Source organism: Labrus bergylta, chromosome 23 (genome assembly GCF_963930695.1).
Source record: "Labrus bergylta chromosome 23, fLabBer1.1, whole genome shotgun sequence".
NCBI classification, from domain to species: domain Eukaryota; kingdom Metazoa; phylum Chordata; class Actinopteri; order Labriformes; family Labridae; genus Labrus; species Labrus bergylta.
In genome coordinates, this window is record NC_089217.1 from 3631113 (window position 1) to 3658869 (window position 27757).

Sequence of the window (27757 nt, forward strand, 5' to 3'; positions counted from 1 at the left end):
AGACATCGGCGTGCTGCATTCAGGGTGCAAAAAGAGAAGAGGGGGGCATTGCAATTTTTTTTTTTTTTTGTTGTTGCCCAGAGAACAGACCATGGTTTCCTGGAACAATGCAGCTGATGAGAGTTCCCTCCAAGGAAAATAAGGCTCTGACATCATGGGTTCTTAAAGCACACAGCTGAGCCAACACTCGCTCCTGCTATAATCAAGCCTCAGTGAATTTCCACTGTCGACTCAATATCCAAAAACGAGGAGAATCTCCTCTAATGGTCAACATACTTTTTTTTTTCTTGAAACTACCTGCATGCTATCACCCTCGCCGTGGCATTAGGCTCATAAATGATGTTCTGTTGTGTGTCTACTTCCTTTTACATCTTGCCTTGGCGCAGGATATCATATGTAAAGGGACAAAGCTGGTTTCTAGCCTCTGTTATTGTGAATATTTGAAATGAAAGGTAAAGTAAATGCTGAGTAGACAACAAGAGAAGCAAAAGTAAAACCAAGCAAACTGAACTCCTGTGTGTCCTACCAGAAAAAGAAAAAAAAAACCTGAATGTTTAAAGACTGATGAAGCCTTACAACCACTTTTCCCTCTGAAACAACCAGTAGAATAAGTAGTAAAATTGGTGAGTGTAGTAAAACAGACCACAAGGTCATTCAAAAGACAATTGTGTGCTTAAGATGAGGAGTTGAAGAGTGTGGAGAGATTGTGTTTCAGGGCTTGGTCCAAACTCTGTGTCCTCAGATGCACTGGATCCTGAGTGCACGCAGATCAATGGGAACGGGTTGTGTTCTTCCCAGAACCATCCTGGTCCTTGAGGTTATTCAAACATCTTTGTGTTGCGCTCCTCGCGTCTCCATGTAATCTAAATTTAGCATATATAGGAGAGTAAAGAGATGAATTTAAAGAGCCTCAATGTTTGTACTGTCATAAAGAACTAAATGATGCTGTGCAGATACTTTTCCTACATTGGCTTATTTGCTATGGCTTGGTCATTGCCCAGGTTTCTCTGCACACAATTTCTCTCTGATTTTTTTGAACTCTAAATCTTGCAAGCTTGCAGCCGGCAATTGGACCATTAGGGTGAGATAATTGATTCTGTATTAGTCATACAGAAGGATGAAATATCATCCAGGATGGACGGGATGACCCGGACCACAACGACCTCCCCGCTGCTTCAAATTTTGATCTCCACCGTCTGCCAGAGAGCCAATTTATCCGGGTTTCACTCTCTCTGTACGTAGACATTTGCTTTGAAAAAAAAAAGAAGAAATCTGCTGACAGTGAGTGAGTTAGAACTTGCTGCTGTCACAGCGAGCATCCTACAAAGAGCTGATCACGCAGCTCCGGCCTTTAGGGAGCAACCACGCCCCGCTTTGCTTGCTTTGGCAGACCTCCCCAACTCTTAGAAAGTATCACTATGTCAGTCAGCTTCATGTATAGCTGCAGAAACTTGAAAGATTTGCACATGCTTAAGAGATCAGCTTTGTAATTATTAGCTGTTAATGTGTGTGCGTCCACAGTGTTCCTCATAATGCTTTACGGAGAGGTATGTTGCATAAGGAAGCGAGTAATGTCTTACAGCATGATGTTTCCACAGATATTTGATGAGTGTACATGCTGCAGGAAGAAACTCTCCAGTCATTTTTGTGATGTTGACAAGTGGTTTATTCAGCAGGAATGGTGAACAATTTGTCAGTATGTTTTTTTTTCTACAGAAGGCAACCGAGCACCATAAATAACAGCGCTGTAATCAAACAGTTTGTTGGACAGTGAGCTTCAGGAAATTACATTTCTTATTACAGAGCCGATGTTGTCTCAAAAACTCCCGCATTTTTTAAATTTTTTTGACTGTATTGATTATTTTGCATGAGTGACAAACAGAAATGTTTGACTAGTTCACGGTCACAGGATTGGAAGCTGGTATCATGTTGCTTTCTTCATCGCTGCTCCGCATACACCACTGAGGAACATTTGTTTGGCTCACTTTGCCAAGCTGTATTTATATCAGGTACCAGAGACAGTGTGTGAAGGGTGTACTGTAGCTGCAGTGCATTTCAGACAAGGATGGCATTTAAAAAATATTTAATGATCTGGATTAGTTCATGGCATAATAATAATAATAATAAGTGAGGCGTTGTTCTCGTTAAAAAGTCTTTGGTCTGTACTTTATTCTGAAAATCTGGGAGGACCAGCCTTGTTCTCCTACCAGATACTTTTTCGTTTCAGCCGCCAGATTGACTGCATTTGTACAAAATAGACAAAGTGCATATTCAAATTTCCATTTTTAAAATCCTAATCTTTAAAAAAAAAATTAAAAAACACTCTTAAATTTGCCTGTGAAAGCACATTTTGATTCAAAGAGCTGCTAACAAATGTTTTGGTCAAAATAAATTAAACTCCTGGCTTGTTCTTCTTAAAGCGAGACTATGTAATTTTGCAGAATGTCACATTCTTGTTCATGCAAATCAGGAGTTAAAACGAAAAGCAACTAAATGCACCCCTGCTAATTAAAAAAAATAGTTTTATCACTACTGCCTGGTTTGGTCTGGTATGACAAAGCAAATTTAAGCAAACTTAATGCAAGGATTACAATTTAGGTTAAATAGCCCGATACTAAGTTGAACTGTTGCTAAGAGTCAGACGAGAATATTTGTCGGGTTTTCAAATCTTTATGTGAAATATCAAGATATAGCCAGACAGTAGTTAGCTTAGCCTAGCGTGATTTTTAACTTGGCTAAACAGCTAGCTTTGCTCTGGTTAACTGCAGTTCTAAAGGTAACACACCAACACCGACACGTCTTGTTTCATTTAACTTTTAAACCGAGTTGATAAAAACTAGCGTACGTTTTACATTCTTGTGACTTGACTCGATCTACACAGAGCCTGTGCCTTAGCATAAATAGGTGACACCACATCATCGAATTATTATAATTTTGTATTGGGAGCAAATAAATATTCAACAAAAGTTACTTTTACTGACATTACAGCTACTTTAATGTTAATGTAGAAGCCTAAAGGCTGTTGCAGCTAGCTAAAAACTACACGCTGCTAACAAGTGGACTAACTACAGCGGCTGCTGTCCGTAACAAAGCGTTATGTAAGACGTACAGTTCATCATTTATCGATGTACAGTACAGCATAGTTTCTATGGCGACTGCTCACATAGCTTTGATTCAACGTTCAAAGAAAAAACGGACGTAAACGGGTCTTGTGAAGTGGATTTTGTTAACTTTTGATAAAGGTTTTTTTGCTCTTTTTCTTTTTGTTCTAAGCTAAGCTAGCTAGCCCTTGGCTTCGGCCTAACATTTTACTAAAAGACATGGAAACGGTGTCGCTCTCTCATGTAACTCTCTGCAAGCAATTGAAGATTTTGTCTTTAAGCTAGCTGCTCTGTGATATTACGTGTTATAACACTGGCTCTTACATACTACATTTTAGTTTTAAAAGCATCATTATGTTGTTCTGACATGTCGCCACAGAGGGCGCTGTTGAGCAAAAGTTACAAAGTCTCGCTTTAAGTATTTTCTTTTACAATCATCACATTGGCTTCCAGTGAAGTGCATGAACACACTCATCAGACAAAAGCACACCATGAATTTTAACAATCTTAATACAATTGAAAGAATTACAGTTCACAGTACTTTTGTCAAGTTATTTGGCATAAGGGATGTATTTTGAGAAAATAATTCAAAAACAGTAGAAAAAATAGCATTTTGCCTTCTTGGGACCACAACATTGTATTTTCTTTTTTTCTTTTCTTTTTTTTTAATCTCCATGCATTCACAGATTTCACACAGTTACATTTACTCGCTTACACTACTACCTTATTGAAACAGCTTACAAATAAAAACACTATTAAAATGGTGGCCGCAAGGCTGTGCAAAAGGGAAGACCTCCGAAGCCCTGCCATCTGTCTGTCTTAGCCATCTCTTGCAAGTAACAAACTACAAAATAGCACCATTATACAGTGGATAGGATTCTTAATACAGTTTTGTTATATGAAACCATCATGTACAATGAATGATAGTAATGCATAGGTTAACATAAATGGGAGTACTGTTTGATTATACACAGGCAGAGGAGGCAGAGCCGGAGTTGAGATGTCTTGGGCGGTTTTTTTTTCTGTGTGTGTGTGTGTGAGATAAAATTACTGTAAATCCACACAGAGGCTTGAACAAACAGGCATGACTGTCAGTCCCCATGCAAGGATTTCCTAGAACTGTTTTTTTATGAAACATGTGTTTGTGTTCGCCTGACCCTTGCTCATGGTTACACAACTCTCATTTACACTGTGGGTGCTTTGTAGATGTGTTTGTGTTCTGTTATGTGTGTGCCGTATCTCACATTTACAGGAAGACTCGCCGTTTTGGTGTGCAATATGGACCAAATCATGTTATCTTTTTGTGTTTTGTCTTTGTTGGATTTCGCAAACGGACGCAGATTTTCTTTGTATTCTTGCACTGATTGAAAGCAACGCAGAACAACCAACAACTAAAGCGAGAAGAATTCTTGTCCTCTGTAAACTAACAAAATGACACAGACCAAGATATTTCAATCAATACACTTTCTATTGGTAAAGCTTTTTGATAAAGCCTCTCTTAAACTAACATGTTGCTGAAAGGTTTTTCACTGAATTTGAAGCTTTGTTGACTTGCTGTGACTAAACTTTGATGACTCGCACTTGACCTTGAACACAGGCCTCCACTCAGACTCAAATGTTGATCACCGGCCACTGGATTGTTGACAAAAAAAAAAAATTGGATTTGGCCACAGTGGCGACATGTGAAACCGATGCAGACGACAAACATTTTGCCTGATTGTCGATATTTGACTTATTCCACTGACTTTTGCCAAATGCACTTTGATTTCACTGATTGACCCATTTCTGACAACCACACAAGCACCATGTTCTAACAAGCCAGAGAAATTTAAATTCAATTTAGCTTCTGGTTATTTAAGTTTTTTTTGGTTAATCACAACGGTGTTTTGGTAGTACTCACTGTTCCTTTTAAAATCCCCCCGCTAATGGCGCTTGTTCTGTTGTTACAGAAGTTTTTGGATTGTGTTTTTCAGGCTCTCAACACTTCCTGAAGCTTAGACAGGATTTGGATCGCACTCAAACCCTCAAGGTTTCCACTTGGATAGAAGAACCCTGCTTTTTTGTCAATGAAAAGTAGAGATTTGACTCGGGCTAATTGTGAAAATAACTAATACTGAACCACCTGGTCTTCGCCCTGTAAAGACAACCTTGGTTTTACTTATGGAAAAAAAACAACCTCAGTAATGCATGGTGCATAAAAATAAAATGTTTTATCTTGATTAAAAAGATTTAGCTCTGCAAAGTTTGAAGGACAGAACTAACCACAAATTCTCAAGCCTGCTGCTCTCTGATTGGCTGAAGCCCACATCCGTTTACACCTTTTCCTGGAGCCAGAGGACGCTGCAGCTCACACGTGGAGGTAAAATAAGCTCTTGTTCGTGTCTCAGCAGCTAAACTAGTTTGTTACATTGCATTAACAAAGAATTCCTCCCTATATGGAATGGTGCAGTGTATTAAAATAATCACAAGAACCATCATCGAAAACCACAAACACCTCTTAGCTCTCAATTACTTCTAAGAGTGTTCGGACCATTGTTGGCCTCCTTGTTTTTGTTTTACAGTGAACCATTCCACAGGGGTACCAGGTAAGGCCACTCCCTTCTCTCTTCCCAAGTCGCTGGGCATTTGTCCATTCGTTCCTTCCCTACATTCGGTAATTTCTGCCCCCTGTGCTGCCTCGACTTGAGTTTTTCGGATGCACTTCCTGCAACGAAAAGAGAGAAACACAGTTTAGAAATAATTCTGAGATGCAGGATCGACTTAAACAAGTCTCTCTTTCTGCAAGCCCGAGACAGTCGCAGCAGATGAGTCTGGTTCTGCTCGAGGTCTCTGACTCTTTTCTTTGCCACTGTTAATTGCCAAATGTTGTCAAGTTTTGCCCGAGGCTGATTAATGTTGGGTCTTTGTAAGTAATATAAGAACTATTTGGATTAGTGTAACATCAAAAGACATTTAAGGAGAACAGAAATGTCTTCCAAGGACTGTAAATACTATGCACCACAAAACAGTACCAAAATAGTAGCTTGAACATGCCATGATTACCATCAAGCTAATTTAATATAAAAGCAATTGTTGATTTAACATATTGAAAATATTGCTCAGGTAGACAGGAGTAGTAGGTGTTAAAATAACTTGATTCAAAAGTAAAGGAGAGTGGAAAACACTTAGGTTAGTATGCTAGGTTAAAGGTTGTTAGCTTGCTAGCTTCCAATCTTCAAGTGACAAACGTAACAGCATGGGTTATGACGGAAAGTTACAAAGGAAAGGCATTTCCTGAATCAACTATGGTGAATAAATCGCAGTAAATCTAGTCTTAAAAAGGGAAGACAAGTTTTGTATTAAAGTATTTAGGCTACGCTACAGAGCTAAGCTAGGTTATTAACTTGATTCAAAAGTAAAGGAGAGTGGAAAACACTTAGGTTAGTATGCTAGGTTAAAGGTTGTTAGCTTGCTAGCTTTTATCTTCAAAATAAATCTAGTCTTAAAAAGGGAACACAAGTTTTGTATTTAGGCTACGCTACAGAGCTAACCTAGGTTATGCTACGGACATGCTAACTGCTTATTTCCAATCAACTAGCAGGTTGCTCATTGGATTTGAGTTGTCGAGAGTGTCATGGCTGCTTATTAGTCTTTTTAAGAATGGAGCTTTATGCACAACAGCTGCAAAAGGATTTTGATTTGTATTTAATAACTCAGAGCTTGAGAAGAATTCACATTTTTGTTTGACTTTAGCAGAACAAAAAGAAGAAAACCTCATGTAGCTCTACAATTCTACGATTATATAATACAGCATAATTCATAAATGAATGATCAGATGAGTGATATGTAAGCCACTGCACACGTTGAGGCAGTGCTTCATCTCCGGCACCTTGCATGTGCCCATCTGTAACGGTGAGACGGCAGAATTTCAGCACATAATGTACAGTAGCAGAGTGGAGATCCCGCCTGGGGAGCGGGAGTGCCACTGGGTCTACCACAAAAACCACTTAGTTCTGTCTCTTGCTAATGGTTTTCTTTTTTGAGAGAAGGGTAAAAAGAACACAGTCCAATCTTAAAAGGATCACACCATCTAGCCGGCGAGCAACAAAGGGATGAATCACCGTCCACATTTAGACCTCACACTCTCTTTCTTTGGACTTAATGTTAAATGAATGTCCTTTGTTTAAAAATAGACGTTCTACTTTCAAACTCTTGAGAATGTCAGCGTTGAGATTTACAGAGCATGATTACATGCTTAAAGGGGTCATATTATGCTTTTTCTGGTTTTATATGCCCTTTAGTGTGTTTTTCAAGTGTCCTGTGCATGTTTAGGCACATCTATGTAAATAAAGTCCGTGGAAACGCAGCTTCTCCTACGTCCTCCTGTTAGCTGTAGCATTAGCCGCATGTAACGCTCGGTTCTAGCCCCCCTCGATAAAGATTTGTCAATGCGGCGTCATTGTCAGTGTGAGATCACTGATCTAAGCCCATTGGCTCGTTGTGGCAAGCCCTGAAGCTCATGTTGAAATTTCCGAGACGCGTGCTGAGCAACTGACCAATAACAACAGAGCGGATCGGCAGACCAATCAGAGCAGACTTGGCCCACGTGAGGTCTAACAGTGTGGGCTCAACAGAGTGTAGCTGACGGACTCAGAGCGTAGAGGGAGCAAGGAGGAGCAGTACATGAAAACAGACACTTCTTTCAGACTTTATCTATTGTGAACGTACAAAAGTAGATACATAGATTAAATATACAAACCCCAAAAAGGGCAGAATATGGGCTCTTTAAGATAACAAAATGAGATGAAACATATATACTTGCATGCATACCTTAAACGATGAATGACTATGTCCAGCTGCAGGTCTCTGTGGAAGGAAAATAAAGGCTTTTAAGTCTGATGTATTAGTGAGTCTTGCTCAAGTTAGCAGCTAGCATTTTTAAACCAACTAAAGCCTGATTGTAATGATACAACATTTTTTAAATGCGCTTTAGAAACCGCAGCATTAGCCACTTAGCTTAGCTTAGCATAAACTGAAACTGTGCGGGCATGCCGTGACAGAAGTGTAAATCCTGTTCTCTTTTGTTCTGCCACCATTTTTTTTCATTTTTACAGTGTATCTGTTTTGTGCTCACCTTTTTGTTTTTTGTCTTGTCTGCTTGCTGTGCTGTCCTACGCTCTGTGCCTCTGTCCACTTTGTGCCCGGCGGTACTAACCTTAGGTGCTCTTGGCATATCTGTGTGGCGCTGTGCGCGCACAGAACGAGCAGCCTTGCTAGTCTTGACGGGTGCACAGTACATCTCCAGGCGTCGCAGCTCGCAGCTTTGGAAGCAGCACTCGTCCACGATGCCACGTGACCGCCGTGCATTTGGCCCGTAGCCTGTCGGTTTACCTGTCGAGAGGAAGCGCATGAGGAGTTAAGTAACTGAGGGGACAGAAGATGTTTTTGCAATAAAAAAAAGAGGGTCATGGCTGCTGATTTAACAAATTGGACTACCTACTATCAGACTGTTCGCTAACGTTAGACTAGCTAATGCTAAGCTTCTGATATAGGTTTGCTCTACAATTTAGGTTTTATGTGCAGTGTGGGAAACCTGACAGATGTGGCAACTGTCAATCAAACTCCAATGATTCAATGATTTAGACTCCGCCATACTATATTTATTTTTTCAGAGTAAATGTATATAATTTTGGCTTGCTTCCAGACAATATGTTCAGAATGAAAATATTAAAAATGGCCACGTCATGGGACCGATGACCTCCGGTATATAAACAGTCTTGATGACATAGATTTCCTCTGTGTAAAATTTACAGTGTATCACATTGCCCACCGTGGACCTTTCTTTTGGCAAGCTGCTTCCCAGCATAACGAAGGTTCTGCAGGCTCCCAAACATTGAGAATATCACGGTCAGCCATTTTGGCTCAGGTGTCTTTTACATAGAGGCCAGTCCAGCGATGCCAAACCACAAGACTTCTTCTGGGCCAGATCAACCTGCGGGGAACAGCCAGGCAGGTTTTTGAGGCAGTTCCCCTTACCTCTCTGTCCAACTGCTCATTCACATTTTCATTTGGCAGAAGCCTGATTACCCTGGAGTTTCTCTTGTAGCACATTTGTGCTGAATCATTGGCGTTATGCACCTTTAAGGCCAGAAAACAAAACCTGTTTAAACGTCCAGCCGAGTGGAGTTTTGGTCTGTATTATATCACTGAAATAAAATAGGTAAATCATTATTTAAAGGAGTGATGCTCAACTTATGGACTCAGTAAACATATCACATTAGCATGACGTCAATACCCACTTCCTCTTTCAACTCCGTTACCCCCCCAGAACCCACCCCTCTTTTGGTGGCCTTTACAAAATCTCTCACTCTCCATTTACAATTCCCTGCTCACCTTGTGCAATATAGCCCTGATGGGGCTTTTCCCTGTTACCAAATAAAATAATAATAATTTAATATGGCATTTACAAGGAGGAAATGCCTTTCCCTCTCAGAGTTAATAGCTCTTGGCTCAGGAGCTTGCCAGTGCTGACAAAGTGCATTAACTTCTGCTCTCCGTCTGCCTTGTCCTGACAAATGTTGAGGACAGAGAGCAGCGTTCATTCAGAAACAGAAGCATCTTTCCCTCCGGACCCCCGCCAGACACAGAATCGAAGACAATGGAGGTGCGAATGAGAGGGTGCAAGGGGGGGAGGCTTTCATGTTGCACATCAGGTAGAATGATGCTAAAAATACATCGTGTGCGCCTGCATTATTTACCGAACACAAACTCAAACTGCCTAAATGGGTTTGCTAAATTAAATATGTCAGTGACAAAATCAACTTACTTTAGCTTTTTGTCATAGCATTTCTATATCCAGCGTTGGCTGCTAAATCAACACCTGATGTGAAGACATTTGACAAAGGAGAAACACAGCATTGAGCCCATGTTCAGCGATTATATAACGGTCACTGAAAGCCAAAAGAAGGGCCGGGCCTCGTTGCCTGGCCTGTTTTTCAATCCCTCCCAATAAAGCTTTACAAATTAACATCCGCTATTGTTCTGAAAATAGCCCGCAACCCTGCTGCACAAACAGCTGGAAGGGAGAGAAAAATCAGCTGGCACCGGTTGTAACATGTAGGATAATCAGCTTGGGCAGGTTGGGGGGGAAAACACGCATATAATAATCAGGTCTAAAAGCTTTGGGAGGTTTTAAACGCTTCAGTTCCATGGATAACTGCTGTAATCCCTCATAAACAAGGAGTTGGTTTCTGTGACTGTTGTTTAACAAATATGGGTAAACAAGCGTTTCTGCCAGTGCTTCACGCCTCCCGGCCCCTACAGCTGTTTGAAACGGACTCAGGATGGGAGGATGCGTGCCGATGAAAGTCAGATTAGAAAGCATGTGTCAGCGTTTCAGCCATCATGACGAGGCAGAGTGCAGGTTTGTATCTCTTACATAATTCAAATGGAGTACAATTGCTGCATATTTTAAGTTATATGTAAGGACTCAAAATGGGTATGGGACCCAACCAGAGAAGGTACATTCAAAGGTTTTACATTTTGTTTACGGTTTACACTTATAGTTTCTGTTACAAGTTTAATCTTGATAAGATGTTATAGTCACAAAAAAGCCAGAAAGCCTGCCATAATACGAGATTAAAAGTATCAGGAATCAGTAGGGAGTGTGGGGGCGGTTTGCTTATGATGTTATGTAGAGTGTAAGATAGTTAGCAGGAATGGTGGTTTGTGTGAAAGCTTCTCAGACACAAACATTGTACAGTACTTATTCATACTAATACATCTGATTTTACAACATTAAAAACGATTCTATCCTTTGCCTCAAAGGTTAAAGGCTTTAAATGTAATTTTTCACACTTAAATATAATAGAAATCAAGTATATCCTCTGAAAATAACTCTGTGAGTCATGACTGTCTACAATGGGTGTAACACCCGAGTCCCACTGTCTGTGATGCTTTCAGAGTCCTATCTTCACTTTGTTTACATCGCCAGCACGGCCGGCTGACTCCTCCCCTCGTGTATAAAAGTTGTTTAATTGAGGGACTAGAGAAAAGAAGAATAACATACTGTACTCACTGCTTAACTGTGTTTCTAGATCACGCTCATTTCAGGTAAATTTACATGCAGTGTGAAGATACGAGCATAATAAAGATCACTAGCATTAGCATGCTAACACAACAATGCATCGCGAGTTGTTTTGGTTTCATGCTGGTGCTCAAGGGCGACATCTGCTGGATCAAAAAATCGCATATAAAGCCTTTAAAGATAGTCTCAACTGATTCACATTCAGACTAAATCAACCGAGTATGTGCATTGGTATGTATTTGTCTGACCAATGCTTCACCTTGCCAGATGATGTCATAATATATTTTGGTAAAGTTGAGCCAAGAAAAATCTTGATGAGGATGAGCCCTTTTATTTTTGTTGCAGAGATCTAACGAAGTTGAACTTTGTTACGAAAGAGGAGGCTTCTGAACTTGTTTGAAAAGTTTTTATTGATTTTTTTGGGCCTTTGGAAATAAAATGTAACTTTGTCATGAATCCAGTCAAACTAAAGGTCACGCCCTCTAGGAGTGATGCGCCAAAAACTTTCCAAAATCTGTTCAAGTCCTTGGTAAAATGAGTAATGTGGACCATTCATGTAAATCATTAACATCAATGCTTATTCGCAGGAAATCCTTTTCAACAGAAAACTGTGCCACAGAATCAAATGTCTCGGTGATCTGTTTCTTTTGATGCCATTGAATGGTATTTGACAGCGTCAGCACACATAATGTTCATTCCTCCAAGGATCGGCACGGGAGAGAGATGGCTGGACTCCCTCATTCCAAAGTGGTACAGAAAGCATCTGAGTTTTACAGCTTGGTCATGGTCAATAAAAAACAGTGGATTCTTGGAGCCTGTGCGCCGCTCTTCCTGCAAAGTGTCAGGCAGTTTACTGCTGAGCAGGGACCGCGAGAGCTGCTAAAGCACTGGAAACTATCTCTTTATCACTGGTACCACATAGAGTTTATGGCATGTGTGAGGTGTTCCTCACATAGCTGAGCCTTGACATTGGATCCAAATTGGCTTCCACCAGAATTATGTGTAATAAAAAGGAATACTTGGTGGGCGCTGGGGACCTAGCGGTTAGTAAGCGTGCCCAATGTACAGAGGCTACAGCCCTCAATGCAGACAGCCTGGGTTAAAATTCCACCTGTGGCTCCTTTGCGGCATGTCATCCCCCACCTTCTCTTTCTGCCTGATTTTCGTCTCTATCCACTGTCCTGTCTATCTAATAAAGGCATAAAAAGCCCCCCCACAAAAAAAGGATTTCTTGATGGTGAATTTGAATCTTCGAGATTGGGAAAACTTTCACAAGTTTACTTCTGCTGTCAGTTCCTGCACACAAGAAAAGTTTCATTTTGACTAAGAAGAAGCAAAAAAATAATAATCTTGCACACTGTCGGTCAAATGTTTGCGTCTTATTACAGCACCTGTAATGACGTGGGAAGGGAGGTCAGACTTGAGCCTGGACCGCCCACTTGGAGGACTTAAGCCGTAACAACTAGGCCATCAGCGCCCCAGGCACAGGGAACTTTTAAACTCCTTTCCTATGTCAAGAAAATATGGAGTCCAACTCAGGTCTCAATTCCCTTTCTGCCTTTAGAAGGGCACTCAGTCTTGTTCGCACTTTTAACCATGGTGCAAGTCACCTTTTTAAGGTTTATGTACCACAGAGAAGGAATGCACTTGGAAGGAAGTCTGGCACTGGGTTTAACTGGGATTTCCCAAAGAAGGGAAGGAGGGGGTTATTCTACGCCAAGTTGCCCGAAAGATGTTACACCCAACTTCTGGTTTAGCTATGCCAAAGTGAATCCGACAAATATAATCACATTTTCAGCTCTTCAAGACTTCTCAAATTCTTAAAGTGAAAGGATAATTTCTCCCAGGTCTTGACATTCCAAATGTATCCCCCATTTTATACAGTAGCAAGAAGAACACAGCAGTGTCTATTACATAAGAACAGGTTTTAGTAACTTCTAACTAACCCAGACCAGGGACACCTGGACACGGGTGTTTAAGAGATGAAAATGGCTGTTCAGCGGTTGGTAAACCATTGAGACCCTAACCCTTACCCTTTTGAGAATCAACCAGCAAAGCACTTTAGCGGTCCATTGGGATTTAACTATGGGCAGGACACTTCTACCATCAGGGATGTCTACTTTGGTGATGAGTGGATGTATGCAATCAGTTGGGGAATTAATTATTTGGTCCTTTTGCAACTGGAGAGTGAGCCGAAAAACCAATTCATGTGACCACCGCAGTGAATGGAGAAGACACAAGAAAGGTCAGGGTATCATCTATGATGCGGTGATCTCTACACTAATGCACTTTTCCTTTTTAGCAACTCTATCCATTCTGTGGTTGGATTAAACTCTTGAAGGGTTTCAAAGGTACAAGTACAAGAGTGTCCTCAAATCTGACTCAACCTCACCTAATGTAAAGAACTAAATGTGGCCCGGAAATCTGGCCTTTCCTTTTCATGAGATGCCTCTTTGTTCAGCAGAGCAGTCATTCACAGAAGGGTCAGAGATTTTTTGAGTCTGGGGGTCTTATTTTGAAAATGACACCTTTTCTCAGTGATGGAGAACACACAGGAGGTCTTTCTTCAGATCCTCCGCTGAGTGTGTCCAGTGTAAAAACCAAGCGAGGGGAGGGGCGGAGGGGGTGTCCTGATCATCCTGTAATCCACATAATCCCCTGCTGCTGATGGACGAGGCCTAGCTATGTGTGTTTGAGTGTATGCATGCATGCAACATGCTGTTCGCACATTCTACCTCTCTCTCCTGCAGCTCCAGTTGCTTTTTATAGAACTGACTCTGAAGAAGAAGAAAGCTCATCAATTGCTTCTCTACTTTCTACCACCAGATCATATGCTATTGGACCAAGACAAGACTTCTCAATATCTCAGCACTTTTCATATTTGCATGCCCTTGTTTTATTAGAACGTGGTGTACCAGCAATGAGCTCTGAGTGAAAAACGCTGGACTATTCAGTTTCATATTATTTCAGGAGAGATAGTGCATCAGTCCTTTTTTCTTTTGCAGAAATCAGCAGTAAGATCGTTTACCTCACACTCAATCTAGAATAAGTGTGAATATTTTAGCAAGACGCAATAAAATATGAAGAGGTTTTAGAACTGTGAGAGCAACTTAGCGCTATATACTTGAGCCAAAAAAACTCCCATAACAGATCTGATTCATGGAATGATGAACATCACAGTGAAATCGTCCCACACTGCCCCGGCCGACTGAAGCATTACAAAGACAACTGAGGATTTCTAGGTCAGGCTAATAATTGGAAAAACTGACTATGGTTGTGGATTTTTCTTATGTTTCATAGCCCACAGTTTGTTTCATTACCTTACAAAAAAAAAATGTTCCACCAACTAGTATTTAGCATTTCTGTCGGGGTGGGGAATCTGAGGTCTTAAAATGCAAGTGTGCTACTTTACTGGTGCCATGTGTAAGGTGGATTGGCAAAATCCCTATGAGCACAGAAAGCCCACTGTAGTTGCAACACTGCCTCTGGACACATTATCAGTCTGAGGGCTGCCAAGTTCAACACGGACAGACTGGAGGGGAAGAGTTCAGGGAGAGGAGCACGCCTCCTTTGGCCCAAGATGTTATGCTTCACAGTCCCTGAGACGACAGAACCCCCCCAAATGGATTCTCCAGATATTTTTCACGCAAACAGCCACTGGAACATGTGGGCGACCGACGGAGAGGAAAAGGAATGACAGCGAGAATATGAGAGAGCGAGAGAAACAGAGGAAGACAGGGAGCCGCATATTTTTCCAAAAGGCACAGCACCCCCGCTGCTAAAACCTCACCGTCTTCTCGGTAAAAAGGATGGAGTGTTTGGTGAAATACAGCTCATTTTCAACACAGAAAAAAATGTGGCATTGATAGATGGACGCTGTGCAGTTCTGTGACTGTACAGTGTAAGGTAATGCGGGGAAGAAAAACACGTTCCTTGTACCTCAAAAAAAGGGTCTGTTCCTGCTTAAAACTTTGTATTCTGCACGAGGATTTCATGACTTACATTGGCCTCCGTTCAACACTTTCTCATGAGATGAATATGGACAGTAGTGCTTTACTTCTATGGCCTGTGAGAAACATTCACAACGCTGTAGTACAACTCTCTCAGTAGCCAACACTTTGTCACATTCTCACATCATCCAGTGTCTGGACACCGTCATACCCTGTCAGAATCTTGAACATTTCATCGACTTCGAGCCAGAAAAGCTGACACTTCTTGGGATTTTACAAAACCCCCAGACTGAGATGTAAATCTCGGGGAAGGGGCTTGCAGTTAGCTTAATTTCAGAAGAATAAGAAATTGCAAAACAAAAATAAAGATCAAATGCAAAAGTCCAACTTCATTCTTTATGATGATATGCGTTGATCTTCTCCTGCCTCTCAGTCTCACTGTTAAGAAAACAACCATTTATATAAAGAGAAGTGCTGCCGCAAAGGGAATTCAAAGACCAAAATGTCTTAACTGGAAGAAAACTGGCAATCGAGCCAGTCTGTCACGACCACTTCACAGCGTGTGGGTGTTGCCAGCAGCATCTGGACGAACAAGACTCACAGCTTTGCAGCAGCTTGGTGGCTCTCCAGCGGCTCCCCATGGCAAACGACGCACAAAAGGACCCAATGCAGAAAATGATGGTCGACTTGGTCATGGAAAAGCTGCATGCTTTGGCTGGAGGGAATGTGCTGGTGGTTTGGGTTGGGAGCTGCAGGCAAGGTGCATGGTGACATGACTGCCAGGCAGAGATTTCGGTTTCGGGATGACTCAGCGAAAAAGAAAAAAAAAGAACTGGGCTCACGTTCAGTGACATAGTGGATTGTTCTGTGCGGCTGTTTTAGAAGTATTTCTACAATGTTCTTGTATGGCAACGATAACAACATGGGAGTATGGTTAAGGCTTGGACAACTGGAACTGATGAAAAGATGACTTGTTAGAGGTTGAGTCGATTAGTTTGACTGAACATACCCATTCACAGTTCTCTCTAAATCATGCTTTCTTTCCATCTAGCTGCATATAAGACACACCACATGTGCCAAAAATAATCCAATATGAAGATGTTTACTTGTCTATAAGAGACTTCATGGACAGGATGGCAGAACACAGGTAGTGGACCAACAAGTCTGTCTGTCCTGCCAAGTATCCAAATTACTGCACATCCAATACAGGAAATGGTTGAACCCCTTATCTTCTGACTGTCACCACATTTTAGATAGCCTATCTAGGATAGGATAGGATAATACTTTATTGAACCCCAGAGGGGAAATTCGGGCGTTGCAGCAGCACAGACAAGTCAGGTCAAAATACAAAATACACATTAAACAGAATAGATTAGATAAGAACCAGGTTCAGGTTCAGACGAAGATAATTGATTACTGGAAAAAGCATGCACCTGCAAATGCATAGTTAATGCTGATAATTTCCAATAGAATTCGTGTATTTTCTTTTTGAATTTGGCAGCCGACAAGAATCTCCCATGTGGAAAAATCTTAATCCATTTTGGGACCAAACCAAAACCATTAATACTGGATGCTTCTTTCTGCACAGAAGTGAGAGGGCACAGCCATGACTTTAGAAGTGATATGAAGGTTCTCCAGGACAATCAGAGCAAATTGGTTTAATCGATGGATGTCGGCCAAAGAAATATGAATAATGAGGTTATGAATAACACCGCTCTGCAGTGTTTGAGCCAGCTTTTATTGCACATGCACAAGTCACACTGTACGTCTCTCTGACAGAAAGATCAGGATACATGTTCTGAGGTGGAACATTGCACCTAACCTCGGTAGCTCCATATATCCTGCGCTGCTCTGGGCTGGGTTATACCCTTAATGGAAAACTCTGAGATTTAAATCCTTGATCATCGGTGGAGGGTTTTCTTTGGGTCGCTTTCCATTCTCTGATGGAAAGAAAGGAAAAAACTTCACTGCAACATTTAGTTTCTACCCCTCCTTAAGTTTCCACTGAAAGTAGCCCACGGGCACAACTCTGCCACCAACTGTACAGTTACTTATCATATTCCATATTTCCTTTAAGCTTGCTTGCTCAAAATCTTGTCACCTGTCCATCACTGAGCATTAAAAACAAGGCATGAATGTACACATGAAGATGTAACAGTGTAAGAAGAATGAATGAAGGAAAAAAAAAAGGGAACATTAATGCAGGGAACATCAAGACAAGATGTCAAACCGGCTGCTTTTTTATTTATGAGCTCGCTGGAGGTGGAGAGCTCAGGGACGGATACAGCCAACCTTTATGAATAAATAAAAAGGTGCACTTACTGAAATAAAAGCCTCTCTCTCCACACACAAACTGCAGCGTGTCGACCAGCTCCGCCCCGCACAGGGTCTCTGGGCCCGCCCCTGTTGCCGTCGGAGTCAGGGTGAGGACGCACAGCAGTAGTGAGAGGGTGTGGCTACAGGAGATACAGCACATCGCACTCTGCAGCACAAGGAGAGAGACAGCATTAACATTTGCACTGCTGTTAACGACAGAGCATCAGCAGACAAGAGAGGTTTTCATTTCAACAAAAATGACTTTTAAAGTCTCTCCTGGCAATTTTGCACATCTGCTGTGACATTTGGTGGCTCTTTGCCTCGCTCAAGGCACATCACTGGTGGCAACACCAAACATTTTCCCACATAAAACCAGTGAGCTGAAAGCTTGTTTCCCCTTACTTCCAGGTTTCCCTCTGCCAAAGGAGGGAGATATACAATGAATAAAAGTGGCCACAGATGGTAACTTTACAGGGTTTTAGAGATTGGAAGGAAAATGTATTAAATCCAAACTTGCACTCGGTGCCAGAGCCAAACAGTCAAACAGGAGCCTGACTCATGAGCTCTGATGCTTCGGAGCGCCTGTGCGCAAGCGAGCCGAGCGCGTCCAAATTAAAACACACATTTCTCTTTCTCACATCGCTACTCAGCCTCTGCAAGATATCTTCAAAAGTTAACAATGATACAAATGATTCAATGCATGTGAAAAAAACCCCACTTATGAGCACTTGTGAATGCGTATTCGGCGCCAAATAAAGAGCTTTTAGTGCGTTTTTACGCATAAACACAAAGTGGCTCAAAATTCCAAAAGGAGAATAAGAGATGCAAAAAGCTGCAGGGATCTTTCCGAGCCACACTGTGAGATGGAAAACTGCTCCGCCGCCAAACCCAAAGCGAGGAAGCTGAGGGGGGGGGTGGGGGGGGGGCAAAAATACATAATAAAAGGAAGAAAACACAGACCCAATATCTATCCATCTATATCTACTTACAACCCTGACCTGACTGTCCCGATGCACGGCAGTCGTTCATGTTAAAGCTCTCCCCTCTCTCTTCTCCCCCGCACGTTAGATATTTAGCACTTAATAAATGCACACTCAGCAGTAATTACTTTGAAAGTTGCACAGCTGCATTAAGACTTTCTGGTGGAAAAGAGCGCAGGGCGCACAGAAGCTCTGAGGATGAAACATCCATTCATCCGAGCAGTGAAACTCATGCACGTCATGTCAAGACTCCTGATGGAAAAAAGTCAAATTAAAGCAGAATGGGGGCAACATATTGTAAAATGTTATAATAAATATCAAGACATGCAGCAGAGTTATTCAACAACTGAATAACGAATGTTTTTAAAAAATCTGACTAAATCCACATTTGTCATGCATGTAAATATAAAAGCAGTAAAATCCAAATAAGCGATGAGTAGTGCTTTCGATTGTTTCAAATCAAACCAGGATGCTCAGTGCAATAAGTGTGCAAGGTGATAATGTAAAGTGTCAAAGGAAATCAGGTAAGTTACCTTGAAGACATCACATAAATGCCACTGAAAAGAAAGAGCGCTAGACATCCCCACGGGTCTCCGCAAGACAAAGCCCGGCGAAAATGAACTTGTTTGAAGTCATTAAAAACGGGGAGAAAGAGGATGAGATGCGGGCAATGTCACATCTCAATATTCCGACTTTGTTCCATTGCGCAGGCTCGTTTTGGAGAAGTGAGATTTAGCGAACAGGAGACGGATTTAGAGAGAAAATCCCTCACATTTATCTACATTACACAGACATTTTCAACAGGAAACAGCTGGGGCAGCATTTGCCTCCTACTCGTCCTAAGTTATTCATTAAGGATTTTGGGCACATATTCAAATAACGTCATTTCTCCTTTTTTTTTTTTTTTTTTTTTTTTCGCAGAACGGGATTGAATTTTGATCTCTGTAAGACTTGGTTAGTAGTTCAGATCAACAGAGAAAAAGCGCTGCTGCCCCACCAGCAGCAGCCCACACTCACACAACACGATATTTTTTATGTGCTGAAAGCTGAACAAGGAGAAGTTAAAGAAGAGAATGAAGGTCAGAATTTAACTGCTGGTTGCTGTGCGTAATTTGGCACCGCGGAACAGAATCCAAAGTCTGAGTTAACAAACGTTTTTTTCCACTTAATCTACAGTGTGCTACCACGATATAATCCAAATTAAAATGACACAACTAAAAGAGATACATTCTTGTAAATGTGAGGTTTATAATGCAGGGTAAAGATTAACTAGAGATTAAAAAAAACCTCACATGAAGTCGGTTTCATTCCAAATTCCATTTTATAGCAGAATTCTTTGCACTTTGTTGCTGCAATTTACGCCAGAAAGAAGTCATTTCTTCCGTTTTCTGTGAGGAACTTGCATCAACACGTGCAGGTTTGTCTGCAAATGGCATCTAGTGATATTTAATTCTTCCATAAACTGAGTGACTGACGTGGAAAAGAAGTGTGGGAAAAAAAACACGAAACTCTTTAGACGAGAAAGACATTTTTTTTTCTTTTTTTTTTGAAAGCAAACTGCACCGCATGCTTTCCTACTGGTCTGGCAAACACTTGATGGCACCCAGTAACGGCCCCAGTGCTCCCACTGTGGGTCAGGGAGGAAGAGCCCAGCAGTGACAGACCGCAGCTTCACACGAGCCGATGGCTTAAAGAGACTTGTTTTTTAGCACTGATCCAACCACTAAACATGAGATCAGTGCTGCGACCCAATCATAAAACGGGACACCAGCGCGCATCCTAGCTTGCTCGGCCGTTGTGTGTCAGTGCATGCATCACAAGAGCCTAGTGGTCGGATCCAAAGGGGACCGGAGCCAACGACACGCAACAGTTAGGGTCGTTGGGGGTAAAAGTGGGTCAAAACTGCAGGCACGATCAAATGTCCCCACATGACACGGACAGCTCTGCATCGCAACTCATGGAGCTGAAGCCAAAGAAGCATCTCTCATCCAAACTGGACCTAAATGAGTGGTTTCCAACATGAGGTCCGGGGCACTTGAAGGGGACGCTTAGATACATGTGGGTGGTCACAAGTTGTAAAGAGGGAAAAAGCTTGCTTCTCTCGAAATGAAGAAATTGGTTTCTTACTTTGGTTAAACTTTTGCTTTTTAGGTGAGAGTAGAATCAACATTTTAACATTCTTGAGAAATGATCTAATGAGGGATTCATTGACTATCATCTGAAAGACCTGCACCTTCAGCTTTCAAAAGTAGGCTTTGCTTTGTTATAAAGAGTAAAAAGTCCAAATATAATGGGTAACATTGTTGATTGATCTTTACACAGCTTTTGGCTTTATAGTATTGGTGATAAACTAATTGTGTATTCTTGAAGGATTCTGGTAGTAATTTCAGTTCTGCGGTAGTAATGTTTGGCTAAACATACGTAGTGGTGTGCATGATGAGCTGGACGTGCTCAGATGTTGCCCGGGTGACAGGGGCGGATCCAGGGGGGGTGACCGGGGCCCCACTTCAATTCTGATTAGGCCACCTTAAAATCCCAAATCAACTACTTTGGGCTGGGTTGCAACAAGCTTTCTTTGCATATGAATGTGACAAATTTCTAACATTAAAAATTTAGATTTTACTGTAATTAATCTGGGATTAATTACAACTATTGTTTTATTCATTCAACTAAATTGACAACTCTAGTCAATAGACGTAAAACCAGTGGATATTAGATTTCCAATATGAACCAGAAAGGCAATAAACGATGGGTTTAAAGATGGCTGATTGTTTATCTTTTTGGCATTTTATAGACTAATCTATAATAATGCAGAAAAAAAACATGTTTAAAGGCTTTAAATGCGATATTTCGATCCAGCAGATGTCGCCCTTGAGCACCAGCATGAAACCAAAACAACTCGCGCTGCATTTTTTGTGTTAGCATGCTAATGCTAGCGATCTTTATCATGCTGGTATCTTCACACTGCATGTAAATTTACCTGAAATGAGCGTGATCTAGAAACACAGTTAAGCAGTGAGTACAGTATGTTATTCTTCTTTTCTCTAGTCCCTCAATTAAACAACTTTTATACACGAGGGGAGGAGTCAGCCGGCCGTCCTGGCGATGTAAACAAAGTGAAGATAGGACTCTGAAAACATCACAGACAGTGGGACTCGGGTGTTACACCCATTGTAGACAGTCATGACTCACAGAGTTATTTTCAGAGGAAATACTTGATTTATATTACATTAAATACATATAAAGACTTTAACCAACAATGAAATAAAGTATGCTATAATACCTTGTTATGTTAGTTTACAATCACCATCTCTAGATAATGCACATGTAGACAAGTGGTGCATCAAATAACAAATTTGAAATCTGGCCTCCTTGTCAAGTGTGCGCCAGAAGGTCCATGACCTCAATCTGTGACCCGTCTAATCTTCCTCTCAGACTTTATGCTTGGAGACATGATGCCCACCACGCAGCGATGTCTCTGTTTGCCTCCCCTGGTGGATTGCGTCACCGCTCGAAGCTGCTGATACAACGTGGAATATGATGATGATGCTCCTCTGATTAGAAGACAAAGCTGCTTTCAGACCACTGGGTGACCTTGTTAGCATCAGATCAGGGACGTGACCGGCCACTGATGCCCATAAGCCTCCTCGGGTCGGTCAGATCTTTAGACGTGAAATTATCTCATCTTTCATGGCCTCTTGACGCAGAAAAGAAATCTCTGAAATAAATGCTTCATCACAGACTTTGTTATCTCTGAGGCCTGTGGTCTGTCCGCAGTGATGAGGGGATTGTGCTGTACATCTGCTGATGCAGTATTAGGACGAAGAAGAAGAAGGCTGAGGTGGGGGTTGGGGGGGGGCTGACCTTCCCTTGTTCTCCGTCTCTAATGCCCAGTGCTCTAAACTGTCTTGGTGCCAGGTTTCCCTCGCCTCCCTCCCTCTGACTCTCTTTTCTCTTCGGTTGCAGGACTTTTGAACCCCCCCCCCCCTGCAGCTTGTCTAAGGAGACATCCGTCCCAGTGAACTCATTGACCAAGGAAAGGCTTGTTTTCACTCCCTTCCAGTGTAGGAAGGAGAACGTGGACACTGCAAAAAATGTCCACTTTGTTTTTAAAAATGAGGCCAGCAGGATAGTTTCACTAATTTGCAACCACTCCCATTTTTCTAGTCATTGTTTTTAAAGTGCCTTCTTATTGGTAATTTATGAGTGCGTTCAAGTGACAACCAGAAGTGCCATATTTGGACGAAAAGTGTTGATATGCATCTCAAATTTCGGAGCCAACCAGGGATTGTCTGCTAGTGATGAAGCCTCGGGGAGCAATGCACAAGTTTTCTGGATCTCTTATCATCTCAAAGACTTCTGGTTCAGGTGGTTTCTTTCTGTGCACTGCCTTTGTGTCTTGAAGCCCAACTGGAAACTTGAGCTTGATCAGAGGTGACACTTCAACTACCAAAATGCATCCTGTCTGTGCTTACAGATTCTGCATTTTTATGCAGAATGAAGATTAATGTGGAGCTTAATGTCTCGATTTTTTGTTGACGACCTCTTGTGTTAGCATCCTGTAAACCCTAAAGCCTGACTTATACGTGTAGTTGAATCTACGCCCTAACATACGCCGTAGGTTCATGTGGCCTTGTACCAAAGTAGCCTGACGTGCACCTCCTAAAAATGTTACCAGTGTAAAAACAACGCAGACAGCAAGCACTGTGATTGGTCTACACTCTCAATCAGTAGGTTCTGCAGTCTGTGATTTTCTAGAAAACGAGTTATTTGGGGATGGACACTTTTTGCAGTGTTGACAGCATCCCGTCTGGAGTCTCCTGCCAAACAAATGTCCGAGTCAGAGGAGATCCACAGATACAGACAGTGGTGCAGAATGCAAATGAATGGGAGTACATGAAAGTGAGGAGTCAGGGGAAGAATTAGCGAGAATGAAAAACGAGATGCAGCTTTTGGTTTTGCAAAAAAAAAAAAAAAAAAAAAATCACTGCGTAAAACCACGATGGCGAGGGTTGATGGAGGGCTGGTACCCAAGATGGGAGGGGATGTGTGAGGCTGGGGATGTGTCTGGGCAGACACACAGGTTCACATGAGGACACACACACACCAGTAAGTGTGCAAACGTACGTACATGCAAACACTTGATTAGGAGAGCAACCCTCCTCTCTTCTCGTGATGAGCGTGAGGGTTTTTCCAGCTCTGTGTGTTTTCTTTTTTTTATTACCAATTCTATCAACGACTAAAAACAAAAACAAAAAACTGTGCAAAAACAATGAAAGCAGAGTATCTATTGCAAGTGATTATCAGGGTAATTTGTGATTTCTTTTCCTGCATGTTGTACTTTCCCCGAGCTTAGTGGTTAAACAGGGTGTGGTCCGAGTTTACACGAGTTTGTGTGTGGCGCTGGTGTTCATGCATTCAGAGCAGATATTGTTATCAAAAGCCCTCTCTGCTGTGCCATACACTGTTTATGTGGAAGAAAGAAAAAGGTGCGTCATGGAGCAAAAGGGAGAAATGGGCAGCCTGTTTTGATACGCTATGTTTCCTTAGTAACTCTCAGGGGTCACAGTATTCTTGGCAAAAAAAAAAGGGGCCAGGAAATTCTGCGGTGCCTGTTGATGATCAAAACCTGAAATATTTCTTGGACAGGTTAAGTGTTTATGATTGCTGAACATGTTTGGAAGTAGTTGGATTTTCATTCAATTGTGTTATCGCATCCGTTTCTTAGGAAACTAAACTTGGAGGCTGCACACATACATTTAAAAGATTTATTTTTGGGCTTTGTTGTGCCTTTAATTGAGAGATATGACAGTTGATAGACTCAGAAATCAGGGAGAGAGAGAGAGTAGGGAATGACATGCAGGAAAGGAGCAACAGGTGGGATTTGAACCTGGGCCAACCGCTTGGAGGAGCAAAGCCTCCATACATGGGGCGCGCGCACTAACCACTGCACCACCAGCGCCCCATACATTTACTTTTTGCAGCTGCAAAATCACGACTTGATATTTACGACAGGCTCCTTTGTCATGTGTCTGAAGTTAAACACACAGCAGGGGGTCGACAAAGAAAGGGACCTTTGTCTAAAACAGCTGATTCATTTCAGTCTAAACTTAATTTTAAGAATTAAAAAGAAGGTTAAAGCTGTATTAATTTCTATAAACAATGGAATAAATGGTTGTATTCTATTTATAAGGTGTTGCTAGTAGTCACCAGTTGGTAGCTGTTAGCAAAGAAGCTTGAATTAATCGATGGTACACTAGCTGCTCCGCGTCGAGCTGACAAGGTTTTAGTCGGGTCTTTACCTCAGGAGTTGGTGGAGACCAAAACTGAGATAAACTGAGTGTGAATACTTGACTTGCGTTCTCCAGGCGGTTGGAGGTAAAGCTCAATGTGGTGTTGTGATATTTCTCCCAACTTTTGTTTCACTGCATCAACTCTAAAAACTTTTATTACAAACCTTGAGTTAGAGTTGATTTTGGCGCCCCCTGTGGACACGTCTGGTTCAGCAAAAAGAGATTGATCTGTGATCTGGCAAGCAAAAAAAAAAAAAAAAGCAATTACTGGCAACCATGGAAGCAGTTTTGTGGCCGATCTGTCTCATTAAAAAGCATAAAGGGGATCTAGCCCATCCATACATCCATAATCTATGCTGCTTGGGTTATCTTAGGGTCCCAGGGGGCTGAAGCCGAAACTCTCAGAGGCATGGTACACCCTGGACTGGTCACCAATCACAGGGCTGAAAAAAAACAGCCAGAAAAACAGTCACTAAATAACCTAATGAGCATTTCTTTGGACTTGGTGGGAGGAAGTCAGGGAGTACCTGGAGGGAACACACTCATGCACGGGGAGGACATGCAAACTCCACACAGAAAGGACCCTGACCGTGGAGGGATCCTCACTAAGACTGACCGCTCCACTCTGATGCAGCACCGATCTAACACCTGATAAGACAGACAGGAGCTATGACTCACATTTTAAGATTAGCAAGTCTTGGACTCACAAAATAATAATACAATAATAACAACAGCAGATCTAGTTCATGAAAAGGTATTAATAGCAGATAAAAAAAAAGTTTTAGTTGTGACTCATGAGTGGAGCGTTTCAATTTCAGGTCTGTCGCCAACCTGACTCACAAAAAAAATCCAATTAAGAGCCCGTAATCAGGAAGAAGACATTAGTGGATCTGACTCATAAGAAAAGCAAACGATGGACTCCTGAAGAAGTTATTCAGACTCTCTGTGACTCAAACAGTGATTTGAGCTGTGGATCTGACTTATGACAGAGGAACGTTTTAATGGATCCGACTCACGAAAAAGCAATTACGCAGACTGATTAAATAAAAATGTGTTAAGACACTTGAATGTCATGAAGCCTAAACCTTTTTTTTTTGTCTTGGTGGTAGTGAGCTTTCTGGGTGCCCTTTCAAGGTTTGGTTTCTTTATCACTTTGAAGAGGAAAGTTTCCCTCAGTTTACCTATGAATCTGTTTTGTCCTGTCTAAATCTGCTGTTGTGACATTCAGGTAGAGGTATAGATGTTGTGTCTTGGAGGTGAGTTAAATCCTTATTCGAGAATTCTTTAAAAAAAAAAATGTCTATGCTGTATTCAGGACACCAGGGAAATCCCAAACCTGTTACAGCGTGCAAGGTTTACCTCTCTTTAAAAAGAAAAAAAAATCCAGGAATGTCCCACTGAGTTGGAAACAAAAACACAAAACAAATACTGGAACAATAGCATGTGAGGTAATTACAGAGTGACTGTGTGGTGTCAGTAAACACAACTGATGCTGAGGAGACAAACCACAAACATCCCCTAAAAAAAAAAAGAAGCAAAATGTTTGGTTGAGCGGTGAGCTGTCCGTCTTAACCAGCTTTACTCATAATTCTGCTATTAGAGCTGGACGAGGGCCTGAGCGACACGCCGCAAAGCATGCAGGGAAGGGAAGGGAACGGATTGTGCTGTTTACGCATCACAAAACAAGGAATGTGTTTTTTTTCTGGGGGTGTAAGAGTGCCACCAATCCCTCTGTCTCCTCTCCCCCCCACCAGCTCCTTAGGCTGGTTTGGGGAGTGGGTGCGGTGTTCCTCTCTGCCCACCAGCTGGCATCAGGAGGTCTATGTCTAGGAAAAGGGAGCTCTGCCAGGCCTCAATTACTGGGGGGAATAATCCAGGACACACTGAAGCAATTACAGCCTCATATAAATCAATATGCTTTGGGTTAAAAAGTGATCTGCTCCCAACACTCTGGAGAGGCTCTGACTCAGCCGGCCTTTGATTTTCTTTTTTTTTTGCAGGGAGATGGGAGCAGTTTCTTGGCAGACGGGGCAGGGATGCTGCTCAGGCTGCTGCTTCTGTGGTTTAAACTGTCACTCAGACGCCAGCCTGAGAGGAAGAGCAGAGGATGAATATTGATTCACTGACATTGACACTGTTCAAACAAATATAGGGAAAATTATGATGCTTAAAAAGCTTCCCCACAAATCACAATGTATAACAAAAACATTTTTTTTTACAGGTGCTATACTCTCACAAAGAGTAGATATATGAAGAAGAAAAATTATTTATGTAGAAGGAAGCTGCAACACAAGCTGTGGCAGCAGGGGGGAACCAACAGCTGACAGCTCAGCCTCTCCATGGAGTCGAGCTGCTGATCCCTGATGCTCATCATCACGACTATACTGCCATCTAGTGGTGAAAGGAGACTACTGACAACATGCTGGAAGGGCTTCGAGTTAGAAGTAGAACCTTTTTAATGAAACAGTATCTGAATTATGTGGAGCTTTTTCAAAGACAGAGTACAAAGCGTTAATTTAATGAGGCATTTCTACTTTTTATCCAAAATTATTCCTGACACCTTGCAGCTTCCCCCCCGGCGGGGGGGTCAATAGGGATAATAATGTCAAACGCATCTTCTATCTACTAGATATTTAAACATCAGTATTTACCAGAAGTAAAAGTTAACTCAATGGCAATAATAGTGACTTTACCAGAGCGAAAATTATTTTGTTTTTGATTCATTTATATATAAATATAAAGTTATTGCCTATTTAAGGGGTCAGAATAAAAAAATAAATATTTAAAATTATGGGGGAAAACAAATGAGTACAAATTGCTCTCTCCCAAAGTTTAAAGACAATCCATGAACACAAAATAAAACCGGAAGTAGCAAATCCTGAAATTGCAGGTGTGAGTTTAAGGCAGCACATTTTAAATTATACAAATAAATGATTAATAAGTTCCTGTTTACTATGTGTTGATGATTTAACAAACACTTCAGCACCGTTTATTAGACTAGAAAGCGAAAGGAGCATTAACAATATTGAAGATAAGATTTATTTTGAAGGAA

General features: G+C 41.6%; 1 protein-coding gene across 1 annotated transcript; it reads right to left on the reverse strand.

The window, feature by feature from the left end:
- Positions 1-2312: 2312 nt before the first annotated feature.
- On the reverse strand, positions 2313-19238 carry igf1 (insulin-like growth factor 1). The gene is made up of 5 exons (XM_020646582.3): positions 18946-19238; positions 17439-17598; positions 8215-8471; positions 7911-7946; positions 2313-5805 (listed from the first exon to the last, which is right to left on the reverse strand). Exons 1-5 carry the CDS (start codon positions 18991-18993, stop codon positions 5746-5748), a joined length of 561 nt encoding a protein of 186 aa, XP_020502238.1. The 5' UTR covers positions 18994-19238; the 3' UTR covers positions 2313-5745.
- Between the last annotated feature and the right edge of the window lie 8519 nt (positions 19239-27757).